The following is a 13,020-nucleotide window of genomic DNA, read 5'->3' as shown; positions in this document are numbered from 1 at the left end:
CCAATCACGCTGTTCATCTTTTAAGAATGCTTTAAATGCGCGTTTCGCATTTGGCCCGTTACCCGATTTTTGTCGCAGGTTGTGACCACAATGCGGTCATTATTGTTTTTCACTCTGTGTACCTGCCCGGCACTCAAACAAAATTGAAAATCATTCCAAACAGGAAACTTTACTGTTAAGGATGTCTTAAAGGACACAAACAACAGGCACAAAGAACTAATGTGTTACGTGTAAAATAAGGAGGCGTATAAGACGCTGCATCAACTGAGTTCGTGAGAGAAACTTCCACAATTTTTTTTTTCTACGAACTATAAAATCTTTATTTTATTTCAATTGAATTATATACTTGAACACTGCAGAACACAAATCACCTTTGTGGCACTTTCAATACCCTTCCGTTTGGCAGTACTTGGACAAAATATTGCGGCGTTTTACGTCATCACGACCAATCAAATTTGCCACTCGAAGACTGATTCGGATGAAATTTGCTGGACAGATTCAGTGTGTGACAAGGACGAACTGATTAAATTTTGGTGAAGATCCGGATCTGGATCCGACTTCTAGAATTTTTAAAGTGATTCTTCACCATTGAAAGATGGGGCCAAAACCGATAGCTCAAAAATGAACGGATACGTTCTCGCGGATCAGGCATTGCGTGGTGGAGGTATGCGCTCTTCCAAGTGCCCTTCTAGTTAATGATTTTTTCGTTTTGCTTATTATAAGGAAACTGTTCAAAGCAGTGACAAATGTAATTATCACAAAGACAAGCAGTACCAGGTGTTCATTCTTTTTATTTTTTTAATATAATTTCCTAAAGAAATGAAACCTACCAGGCTGATATTCTACATGCACTCATACTGCACTGCTTCCATATAAAGTGTGCACAATGACCATGAACCACGATCAGTAAAGATCATTCATCATTTACCGAACAGTTACACATGGCAACATTGTTAATGTCCCAAAAGTGCTTTTGCAGTGCTCTTCCATTAACCTTGACACCTGTATAAAAATCGACATTGTGGTTTGCACTTTGAATAAACCATCTCTCAAACAAGTGAGAAAAGTTGAAATGTCAACTGGAGCACAAGGAAACATCACAGAAGAGAGAGGGTCAAGGAAAAACATTAATCACTTGATGACTGACCCGTCATTTACAATGTTGAACAATCCTTTGAAAATGATGAAAAATAACTTAAAAGCTTCGAACTACCTGAACACTATTTGTTTTTTGTATCAAACAATACGTAAGCATTTTGCTATAAAATGTGCAGTAGAGTGTTAGCTCGATGTCCAGCTGTTCTTGTGTTTGTCTTGCAGACAGAATTAGACTAAATAGCTGATGAGAGAAAAAGTTGTCCGCAAGCTGATCTTGTATTTCTTTCACATCCAAAAGGCTCATTTGCTTGTGCCAAATCTGCTGCTGAGGGTAATGTGGCATGCAGGGGTCATGCTGGGGAAACTGCACATGCTGAGACTATGATGCGATAGCAAAGACTGGCTGGAATGTCAACTGTAATGCAAAGCAAGAAATATCTTTTGATCGCTGAGGAATAGGAAGAGTGGAGGGACACTTGGAAAAAATCAAAGGAGTGAAGGAAACGGTGTTTGTGTTGAGGGTGGAATCTGCATCCAAAAATGATTTTGTTGTTGTTGAAAAAAAAAAAATTGTTTTGTTTTTCTCTACATAGTTAAGGCCTGTGGAAGAGCAAGTACTCGTACTGTACACTGAACGGATCGGGATGCAACAGGAAAAAAGGAAGAAAAGAGAAAGGGAGAAGCACCAACAGCAGAGTTGAAGGCCAAGATAGAGGGAGACTTTGACAAATAATGGGTGTGGGGAGGAATGAGGGGCAGGAGAGGATGCATAAGGTGGAGAAGATGCATATAGAAGGGAACTCTCACAAGGGAAAATTTTGAAAGGAGAGGGGATTGGGTTGGGATGGGAGGGGGGGGGTGCAGTTATTGAGGATAGAATAGATCATGGTTTTGGATTGGTGGATTATCTGAGATGGTGGTGAACAGCTGTCTTGAAGACCTGGACGGAAGAATGAGATTTCAGAAAATGTAGAAGTTTGTTCTGCAGGTGGGAGAAAAGAAGAACGTATTTAGGTATATATTTAGGAACCTGGATTTAGGTAGGTTAATCAGAACAGGGATGATGGTGGACCATGTGAGCCCTGCAGAATCCTCTGTGGGGGGGGGGGGGGGAACAATTCAGAAAGAACAGAGGTTGCAAGACCATAAAGGAGGTGGTTGAAGACAGAGACTCCTGACCTTTCTGTGATGGAGAAGTGATCAGTTAATAGACTCAGCTTAATCGTGGAAGATTCCAATAACCTTAAAGGTCTTGGTTTCCACGGCATTAAGCTGAGCAAGATATGGGGCAGGGGAGCCAGCCCACGGGGTGAGCAGTACTCCATCCAGCTGTGGATGAAAGCCTTGTCGGTGGATAGTATTTCAGATGTGCCAAGGAAGGAAATTGTACGACGGAGGTTGTCCAGTTGGTGACTGGCTTTAGAGGCCAACTTTAAAATGTGGTTTGCCCAAGAAAGATCATGGCTGATAGAGAGTTGTGATTGACAACTTCCTCAAGAGGATTTTTAAGAAAGTAAATGGGGGTTGAGACGATCTTTTCGGAGAAAAATGGCAAGAGTGTGAGATTTGTCAGAATTGAAAGATATATTTCAAGTGTTTGACTAGCTTGTGATTCTTTTTTTTTTTTCAAGATCTGAAGAGGGAAGAGGCTGCAGCCTATCTTGTCTGAAGGATGAGGGATATCACAGCAGAAGGTGGAGTCATCAGCAAATTAAAGAAAGATGATTTTCCAGAGAGTCAGAGAGGTCATTGATGAAGATCAGGAATATGACTGGGCCCAGAATGCTTCTTTGAAGGGGAGAGGAGATGAAAGGATTCCATTGAGAGCTACACGTTGATCACGAGAGTGGAAGAAGTCACTCAGCCATTTGTGGAGTTGGCCTTGGATGCCATAGTCAGGGAGTTTGGAGCGGAAGGCAGTATGCCAGACTGTATCAAAAATACAAGACATGTCCAAAGAAACGTCCCTGATCTCATGTCTGACATTGAGGGCCTCCATCCATTGTTGGGTGAGTAGAAGCAACAAGTCCAAGGAGGAGTTACCTGGTCTGAAACTAAATTGGTTATCTGAGATGAGGTTGGTGAAGAAAAGGAAAGATTTCATATCAACTGCATGTTGTTGTTGTTTTTTGTTGTTGACTTTGGCATAATGGGTGGAATGTGAGCTTGAAGGTTTGATTCCAGTCCTTGCCAAGTCGTAGCAAAGACTTAAAATGGCACGTGCTGTTTCCTTGTTTGGCACTCAGCATTTAGAGGATCGAGCACTGACAAAACTCGTCGGCTCAACTCCATTGAGGGTGTTTCTTCCTCAATTGCCACAATGAGTGCAAAGAGAAAAAACTACTTCACTTGTAAAAAAAAAAAATTACGTCGCTAGTACCCAAAATGCTCGAGGAAGGGATGTCACTCCCCCAAGCTCAGTACTTGTTTTTGTCTGAAATTTATTTTTTGTATCCGAGTGCAAATTCAAGACTCACGGAGGAGCTAGAACATCGAATGGATCAGGATGTAATAGAACAAAAAGAGCAGCAGAAAGAGAGGGAGGAGAAGGAACAGCACGGTTGAGGGACATTCACTTTCAAAAACGTAATTTGATTCTGGTGTTGTCTTGTATTTGGCTGCATGGCTGCGTTTGTGCATGATTTATATTTCACCTCCTCTATGAGCCCATACCCTGAAAAGGAAAAATAATGAAAAGTGGAGTTGGAGGAAGGGTTGATTATTTATGGTTTTTGAGCTTGATTGACAGCCTTCCTCAGTGGGTTATCTCACATTTCTTGACATAAATTTTTTCATAAGAGCAATTGATTTGATAACCCCTGCACACTGTACTTGGAGCTCTTTAATTAGTGTCGGAGCTCTGCTCGAGATAGAATTTGACTACAACCTGGTGGCCGAGTAATTTGCAGGCAAAGCATTGTATCAAAGAATACGGCATCTTTTTTTTGATACCTTAACCAAGCTCTACTGTCCACTTATGGTTGCTTGTAAACTTTTAAACAACCCTCAGTAAGTTTCAAAAAACGTGTGCAGGTATTGTGGCCAGATCCCTAGTTAAGGGTTGCCCTGTTATGGAGTGGTGACTTGTCCAGCATAAATTACTAGCAATGAAAAACTAGGAACTTACCGTGGAGCGTAAAAGAATATGAACTGACCATTGGAAATCTGTGTAGCTGATGTACCAGAATTTATTATAATCCACAAACATTGTACGAGACCCTTAATTATTTTTCACACGCCGTTTTTTAAAGTTTTGTTTTTTGCTTCTGACGCCGGTTTATTACTTAGATTTCGGAAGTATATTGATGACTTCTGTCGTGTGTGTGTGTGTGTGTGTGTGTGTGTGTGTGTGTGTGTGTGTGTGTGTGTGTGTGTGTGTGTGTGTGTGTGTGTGTTTGTGTTTGTAGGCACGATAACTCGAGAACGGAAGAAGCTATCGATGTCAAATTGCACCATGTGATTCAGGAGTGTGATGGATAGCGATGATTAGATTTTGGTCAAAATCGGTCAAAGGTCAAGGTCACAGTGAGATCAAACATAAATCCGTAAATTCATGTGGAGAAATGGAGTATTTTTGCTTCGGTCGACATTACGAGTTCGTTTTAACTTCGATTTTAATTTTGTCTTCGGTTTTTTGTGATCGCTTCGGACGCTTAACACTCGGTTGTCGAAATTCTGGTAAAAATCGGATGTTTTGGAGACGTTTTAAGATTGTATAAAAATATTTCAATCGCCGCGTCACAGCTCGTCACGTGGTGCAGCGCGCTCGAGCAGATGCGTCGTTGTCGCGTAAAGGTTTTTCGTGTGCGCGCTGACAGTGTTTTCGATAAAGATGGTGTTTAAAAGTCATTTTTTATCCAAATAAAGGTTATCGTCGCATGCGTGACTCGCTAAGCCGTCGGATTATGTTAAGATTGTTGGTGGATGGCCGAATATTACGGTTTTGTGACTTTGATAAAATAATGGAAAATAATTGCGTGGAGAAATGGAGATTTTTGCTTCAGTCGATGTTATTATTTTTGATGGTTTGGTACAGAATCATCATAGAAACTACTGGTTTGCGTCGCTACCTTCTCTAGATACAGCTTTTATGAGACAAGGTCAGAAGTCAAGTTGACGATCTCGTAAGTACCAGTCTATGACTGCTTGTTACTTACGAAATCGAAAGATTTCGTAAGTATATTGATGACTTCCGGACTCTTTGTTTGTGTGTTTGTTTGTAGGCACGATAACTCGAGAACGGAAGAAGCTATCGATGTCAAATTACACCACGTGATTTCGGAGGGTGATGGCTAGCGCTGATTATATTTTGGTCAAAATCGGTCAAAGGTCAAGGTCACAGTGAGGTCAAACATCCAAACATGATAACTCGAGAACTGAAGAAGCTTCCAATGTCAAATTACACCACGTGGTTCAGAAGGGTGATGGCTTGCGCTGATTAGATTTTGGTCAAAATCGGTCTATGGTGAAGGTCACAGTGAGGTCAAACATTCGATTTTTTTGATGGTTTGGTACATAATCATCGTAGAAACTTCTGGTTTGCGTCGCTACCTTCTCCAGAGACAGCTTTTATTAGACAAGATCAGAGGTCAAGTTGACGATTTCGTAATTACCAGTCTGACTGCTTGTTACTTACGAAATCTAAAGATTTTGTAAGTATATTGGTGACTTCTGTCATCTGTTTGTGTGTTTGTGTGTGTTCGTTTGTTTGTGTGTGTTTGTTTGTCGGCTCGGGAACGGAAGAAGCTACCAATGTCAAATTACACCACGTGATTTCGGAGGGTGATGGCGAGCACTGATTAGATTTTGGTCAAAATCGGTCAAAGGTCAAGGTCACAGTGAGGTCAAACATCCAAAAAAAGTTATTCGAGAACGGAAGAAGCTCGCAATGTCAAATTACACCACGTGATTCGGGAGGGTGATGGCTCGCGCTGTTTAGATTTTGGTCAAAATCGGTCAAAGGTCAAGGTCACAGTGAGGTCAAACATTCGATTTTTGATGGTTTGGTGCAGAATCATCGTTGAAACTTCTGGTTTGCGTTGCTACCTTCTCTCGAGACAGCTTTTATTAGACAAGGTCAGAGGTCAAGTTGACGATTTTCTAAGTACCAGTCTATGACTGCTTGTTTATTTTCTCCTGACGCAATTTTATTTTTTATTTTTTTGCCTCTGATGCAGTTTTAAAAAAATGTATTTTATTTTTTTGCTTCTGATGCGTTTTTTTTTCCTTATTCCCATTCTGTTATTATTATTATTATTATCATTATTATTGCTTTTCTTTTGACGCCCTTTTTAGGTCATTTCTTCGAGCATGACCTCATAATATTGGTGTTGAGAGGTGACGGTCCGTCCATCCGTCCGTCCCTCCGTTGCAAAAATGACGATTTTCAAATTCTATCTCCTCTGCCATTTCTCAAGCGATCTTGAATTTGATTGTGTCATATGAATCTATGGGACAATATCTAAATTTTGATCGGGCCAGATTTTCGATATTCGCTTTCGTTTTTGTGTCACGTGACTTCAAAGTTGGCAAAAAATGCGAAAATGACGATTTTCAAAATCTATCTCCTCCTACATTTCTCAAGCAATCTTGAATTTTATTGTGGCATATGAATCTATGGGACAATATCTAAATTTGGTCAGGCCGGATTTTCGATATTCGCTTTCGTTTTCGTGTCACGTGACTTCAAAGTTTGCAAAAACTGCCCTACTTTCAGGAGGCTCCATATTTTCTCGCAGAGATGACCGTCACTCCCGCACGGGGGTAATTTTTTGTTTTTTTTTTGTTTTTCTTTCGACGCCATTTTTTGTTTCAATGCCTTTTTTTTTTTGTTCGATGCCATTTTTGCTGAGAGGGCTCCCTCATCTACACCTCATCACGTTATCCATTCAACCCTTGTTGATTAATATAGGCTTAATGTTTGTGGTGTGTTGTCTTGTAAAGTATATTTGAGAGAGAGAGAGAGAGAGAGAGAGAGAGAGAGAGAGAGAGAGAGAGAGAGAGAGAGAGAGAGAGAGAGAGAGAGAGAGAGAGAGAGAGAGAGAGAGAGAGAGAGAGAGAGAGAGAGAGAGAGAGAGAGAGAGAGAGAGAGAGAGAGAGAGAGAGAGAGAGAGAGAGAGAGAGAGAGAGAGAGAGAGAGAGAGAGAGAGAGAGAGAGAGAGAGAGAGAGAGGAAAAAAAAAAAAAAAAAAAAGGGGGAAGAAAGTAGGGACAAACACAAACACACACACACACACACACACACACACGAAACAATAAGGTTTGATGCTCCTGCAAACATAATGCATTTTCTCTTCCCATACAAACGCAGGATTCCCAAGTTAGCTGCGCAATAACTGCGAAGATAACTATACTTGGGGTTGTTTTTGTGCTTTGGTATGTGTTACCTTCGGGGTTTCCAAAATTCGTCACAGTATTATTCTTTGAGAGGGGTGTTTTAAGTCTTATAACATGATGTATTGTCTCAACTGAAGTTTCGAATCCATAGGTTCTTGGAATATTGATCACAGGTACTATTTGTAATACCTTTTGATAATAAAAAAAACATTTTTTCTTTGTTCCCCAACTTCCATCCTCCTTTGTTTGAAATTCCTCAATCAGGATGTGGAATTGATTACTCGCTTCCTTCCCAGCTTGATGTCTCTACTCACCGATGACAGCACATACGTTGTTGATCAGCGTCTGCCTGTGGAGGAACGAGTCTTTCAAACATATCCTACATCTCTTCCGGATACTTTGACAAGGTCTGTAACTTCGGATTGTGCATATGATTCCAGATTTCACACTTGCACATTTTTAGCCGCGTTGCGTAGCGAACGCTGGCTCTAAGAGAGCTCTGCGTTGTTCTTGTTCTTGTTCTTGTTCCTCTTCTTCTTCCTTGTCTTGTTCCTCTTCTGAAGACAAAACTTTTTTGGGGGTGAGAATAGGGAGTGAAGCAGGCAGGGAGGCCACATGGAGGTACCTGATGTCCTGGAGGTACCTGATGTCCTGGAGGCATCTGATGCCCTGGAGGCACTTGATGCCATGGAGGTACCTGATGCCCTGGAGGCATCTGATGCCCTGGAGGCACTTGATGCCCTGGGGCACCCGATGCCCTGGAGGCACTCGATGCCCTGGAAGCGAGCATAGCAAGGAGATTGACTGGTGGAATGACAAGGCTCTTGGACACATTTGTCCTTGTTTTTCATGCTTTCATTACCTTGCTTTCTGCTGAAGTATCTTGCTTTGAAATGGGATAGAATAATGGAACATTTCGCAATTTCTCTGTAAAATGCTTTTTAGTTCTTATCGTCATTGGGAGTTGGTTGCTCCGTGGAAGGTCCAAGCAACATCCTGAGATGATTATGCTGTTTCAAAACAGCAAAAGCTGTTTCCTGAGCATTGAAATGCATAGGGTGGTTTGTGATTTCCTTGCCATTGTAGTTGTGTATTTGGGATTTAGACTTGCTATCATCAGATGACAAAACTGAAGCTCAGCCAGTTGACCAATTATTCTAGTAGACCATAGATTATAATCACTATAATAATTATCACTATAATTATCACTGCTCCATAATCTTGCAAAATTATTTTCCATGCAGTTTTGCAACCATGTCGCATTGATTTTGAGGTAAAATTGGGAATTTGTGGAAGCCTGCATCAATGGCACGAAACTTCCAGAATTATTTTTAAACGACATTTATTATTTTATTTCAATTTAATTTTATACTGAGTCAATGCGTGGGGTAAGATGTTCTATGAATTCTCAAGTTTAGCTTTGTTTTCATTGTCAAGAGAAAAAACAACTTTTTTTTTGTTGCATTACTGTATGACAAATCAAGAAATACTGCAAAGGAATTGCAGTATTACATTAAAGTTGCACCTTTCATTGATTTTACACACTGTGCAATACGTGGAACTGGAAAAAAAGACCCAACTAAAAATGTCTCCCTCTTGGTATTCATTTTCCTGTAATTTTCAACAATATGATTGAAAGATTGACAAATGAATATCCCTTTTTGGTCACAAAGATGGAGTCTTCTGCTAAGAGGAGAAAAGTTCTTACTTCATGAGCAAAAGTTATTGAACTGTCTGTCAGAGAAGCATATAAAAAATGCTCGCAAAATAGCAGAGGATCTCGGCGGCAAATCCAGAACATTTTGAAGAGAAAAGCAGAACTTTTGAGCGACATCTCAACATTGTGTTTGGGGACTGACTGATTTAAGACAAATGAGAAAAACGGGAAATGAAGACATTACCCACCTATGCTTTTCGGGGTTTTGAGATGCAATGGCCAGGCACACTGCTGGACCATTGTAGGAGGGAAAGGCCTTACAGATTGCCAACGCAGTTGACCGAACAACATGTAAGGCTTCAAACAGATGGCTGGAATAATGTTTTGAGAAGACATAACAGTGTTCAGGGATAAATGAGTGGTTGCACGAGGGAATGTTGACATTTTTGTGGGAGATTTTTAAAAAAGTTTTTAAAAAAATACATAGTCGAGGCTTGTAGAAGAGCTGGGATCGGTACACTGAACGCATCATGACACAACAGGACAAAAGGAACAGTTGAGAGAGGGGGGAACACAAACAGCAGAGTTGAATGAAATCGAAGAACAAGAAGGAACCCGAAGAAGTAAAGAGCAAATATAGAGTCATCAGGAGGAACCTGGATAGGATTTGGGTTTCAGCTGCTCCTCCCAAAACCCTTAACCCATCCTGGCACAGCCAAGTGAGCCTTATCAAAAAATTTATCCAATAATTCACTTCAACCTGAGAGAGACAGATAATGAAAGATCGGAAAAGAGACGAAAAAGAAGAAAAGCAAGAAGTGGAATGTATAAAGAGAATTGTGATAAAAATAATTGGAAGGAAATGTGAAAGGAACAAAGAACAAAGATGTCAGGAAGAACCTGGACAGATAGATTTCAGCAGTTACTCCCCAGGCTCAAAGGCATCAACATGTACAAGCTCCCACAGGTCCGTCGGCAGGGAAGCAAAGTCCACACAGCATCAGGATATGGTACAAACATGATGAAACTGAAAACCAAGAAGGAACGATAGAGGCAGACTTGGATAACCAATGGGTGTGGGGAGGAATATGGGGCAGGAGAGGCTGTATGGGGTGGAAAAGATGGATAAAGAAGGAGACTGGAAGGAAACTGGAAATTTGGGTGGGGCTAATGAGGGTAGAAAAGATCATGGTTTTATATTGGGAAAGATCTAATGGTGGTGAACAGCTGTCTTGTGAATACCTGGAAGGAAGAGTGAGATTGAAGAAAATGTGGAAGTTGGTTCTACAGGTGGAAGAAAAGAGGAACGAATGAGGAGTTGAGCAGTGATCCTGGATTTAAGTTGTTTAACCAGAAGGGGGTTGATGGTGGACCATGTGAGCCCTGCAGAAACCTGGGGTGGACAAAGCACGGAAAGAGCAGAGGCTGCAAGACTAGAAAGGAGGTTGTGGAAGACAGAGATTACTAATCTGTCTGTGATGGCTTCGTGATAGACTCATATACTCACCTTTGTTGTGGGATATTGTTGAAGGTCTTGGATTCAACAGCGTTAAGCTTAGCAAGGTGTGATGAAGGGGAGCCAGCTTAGAGGTGAGAGCAGTACTCCGTTAAGCTGCAGCCGAAGGCCTGGTAGGTGGCTGTGAATTCAGGTGTGCCAAGGAAGGACTTTGTGTGACTGAGGGTGCCCAGTCGGCGACTCTCCTTGGATGCCAACTTTGAAATGTGGTTTGCTCAAGAAAGATCACGACTGATGTAGTGAGACCCGGGAGTTTGAATGACTGAATTTCCTCAAGAGAATTGGAAAGAAAGTAAAAAAAAAAAGGGGGGGGTGACGACAGACGGCCCTTTCCGAGAGAGAAAGTGAGTGTGTGAGATTTGTCAAGACTGAAAGGCAGATTCCAAGTGTTTGACCATCTTGTGATTTTTATCAAGATCTGAAGAGAGGGAAGGGGCTACAGCCTGCCTGTTTGAAGGATGAGAGATGTCATGGCAGATGGTGGAGACATCAGAAAATAGATATTTAGAGAGGATTTTCCAGAGATTCAGAGAGATCATTTATGAAGATCAGGAATAGAACTGGGCCCAGAACACTGGGCACAGCCTTGGTGGGGAAAGGAGATGAAAGGGTTCTGTTGAGTGCCACACATTGGCTATGAGAGCAGATTAAGTTAATAAGCCATGTGTGGAGTTGGACTTGGATGCCATTGGCACACATTTTGGACTATCAAAAGTACAAGATATGTCCTGATATTGCCTGATCTCATGCCTGATATTGAGGGCCTCCATTCATTGTTGAGTGAGTAGAAGCAGCATATCCAAGGTGGAGTGACCTGGACTGAAACCAAATTGATGATCTGAGATGACGTTGGAGAAAAAGAAGGATTTCATATCAACTGCAATGATGGATTCCAGGACCTTGCTGATGATTGGAAGTAAGCTGATATGTCTGTAGTTAAGGCAATCAGTCTTTGCACCTTTTTAATGTAATGCAGTGATGTTGGTGGATTTCCAAGCATATGGAAGATGACCAAGTGAAAATGGCAGAGAGTATGGGAAAGAGCAGCAGAGCAAGATTTTCAGACACGTGAGCTGATGCCGTCCGGTCCAGTTGAGGGTTGAAAGAACCTTCTCTGCCTTTTTAGGTGCAAAAGACATAATTTAAGAGCAGTTAGGCATGACAGGAAAGGTTGGGTCCTGACTGTGAGGGACTGGACATACAAAATTTGGAAGCAAACACAAAATTGAGCTATTCAGCCTTCTCACATTCAGAGGCACTCTTGGGGAATGGAAGGTGTAAGATCAGTACCTGGACAGTGAGAAATTCAGTTATCGATGTAAAGTGCAACTGCACCACCGAGGTGTGGTTGAGGCTTTTCAAATCGGAGGAGACAATAACCAGGGAGAGACACTAAGGAATCAGCAATTTCCCGTGGGAGGAAGGATTCTGTTAAACAGAGATGTCCGGTTTATTGGCAGTGGCCTAGATTGACATATCTGCCAGGTTGGAGAGAAGGTCCTGGATGTTTGAGGTCCACACAGTTAGAGATGGTGGGGGGTGGGTGGTGTAAGGTGAGGCTTGGGGGGGGGGGTGAGGTAATGGACAAGGTTTTTGTGTGGGGTGTGGGTGAAGGTTTGAGTGCGTTGGGTGTGGGTGAAGGTTTGAGTGCGGGCACGGGTGAAGGTTTGAGTGTGTTGGGCACGGGTGAAGGTTTGAGTGTGTTTGGTGCTGGGGAAGGTTTTGAGTGTGTTGGGTGCGAGTGAAGGTTTGAGTGTGTTGGGTGTGAGAGAAGGTTTGAGTGTGTTGGGTGCGAGTGAAGATTTGAGTGTTTGGTGCTGGGGAAGGTTTGAGTGTGTTGGGTGCGGGTGAAGGTTTGAGTGTGTTGGGTGTGAGAGAAGGTTTGAGTGTGTTGGGTATAGGTGAAGGTTTGAGTGTGTTGGCCATGGGTGAAGGTTTGAGTGTGTTGGGTGCGGGTGAAGGTTTGAGTAGTGTGTTGAGTGTGGGTGAAAGCTTGAGTGTGTTGGGTGCATGGGAAGGTTAATGTGTATGAGGCATGTTGGGAATGATTGTGTGTGTGAGGGATGCGGGGAAGGTTTGAGAGGGTGGGGTGAGAAGGGATTCAGAAAGGGAGGACATGAAGCTTTGAGCAGGAGGAATGGGGTGGGGGTGAATGCTCATTCGGATTCCAGCTTCCCAAATTTGACAAATGGAGATAAAGATCATGGGATTGGAGATAATACCCCTTGTTGAATGCACGGAGAAACACTGCTGTACGAGTGGGGGATTATTGGTGGCTGAGCAGACAAACACCTTTGAAAAATAACACTTGTGAAGAAGTAGACACATTTTGTGGTGCAGAAGGAGAATGCGTGGAAATTTCGAATACGTATATGACTGCAAATCAAAGTTGCCTGAACTCTGCGAAAAGTTTG

The 13,020-nt window shown here is 42.1% G+C and overlaps 1 protein-coding gene across 1 annotated transcript in view; it reads left to right on the top strand.

The window, feature by feature from the left end:
* The window catches only part of NELFB (negative elongation factor complex member B), a 56,048-nt gene that overhangs the window by 21,706 nt on the left and 21,322 nt on the right, over positions 1-13,020 (top strand). Inside the window, exon 8 of the mRNA XM_085872745.1 lies at positions 7,698-7,840. Within this exon, the coding sequence (XP_085728871.1) occupies positions 7,698-7,840 (143 nt within the window). The remainder of the gene's footprint in view (positions 1-7,697; positions 7,841-13,020) is intronic.

This window comes from Eptatretus burgeri, chromosome 3 (genome assembly GCF_056783735.1).
Source record: "Eptatretus burgeri isolate ZD-2024b chromosome 3, Ebu_testis_v1, whole genome shotgun sequence".
Lineage (NCBI taxonomy): Eukaryota > Metazoa > Chordata > Myxini > Myxiniformes > Myxinidae > Eptatretus > Eptatretus burgeri.
The sequence above is the reverse complement of the archived record's forward strand: the minus strand, read 5'-3'. Positions and strand labels throughout refer to the sequence as shown.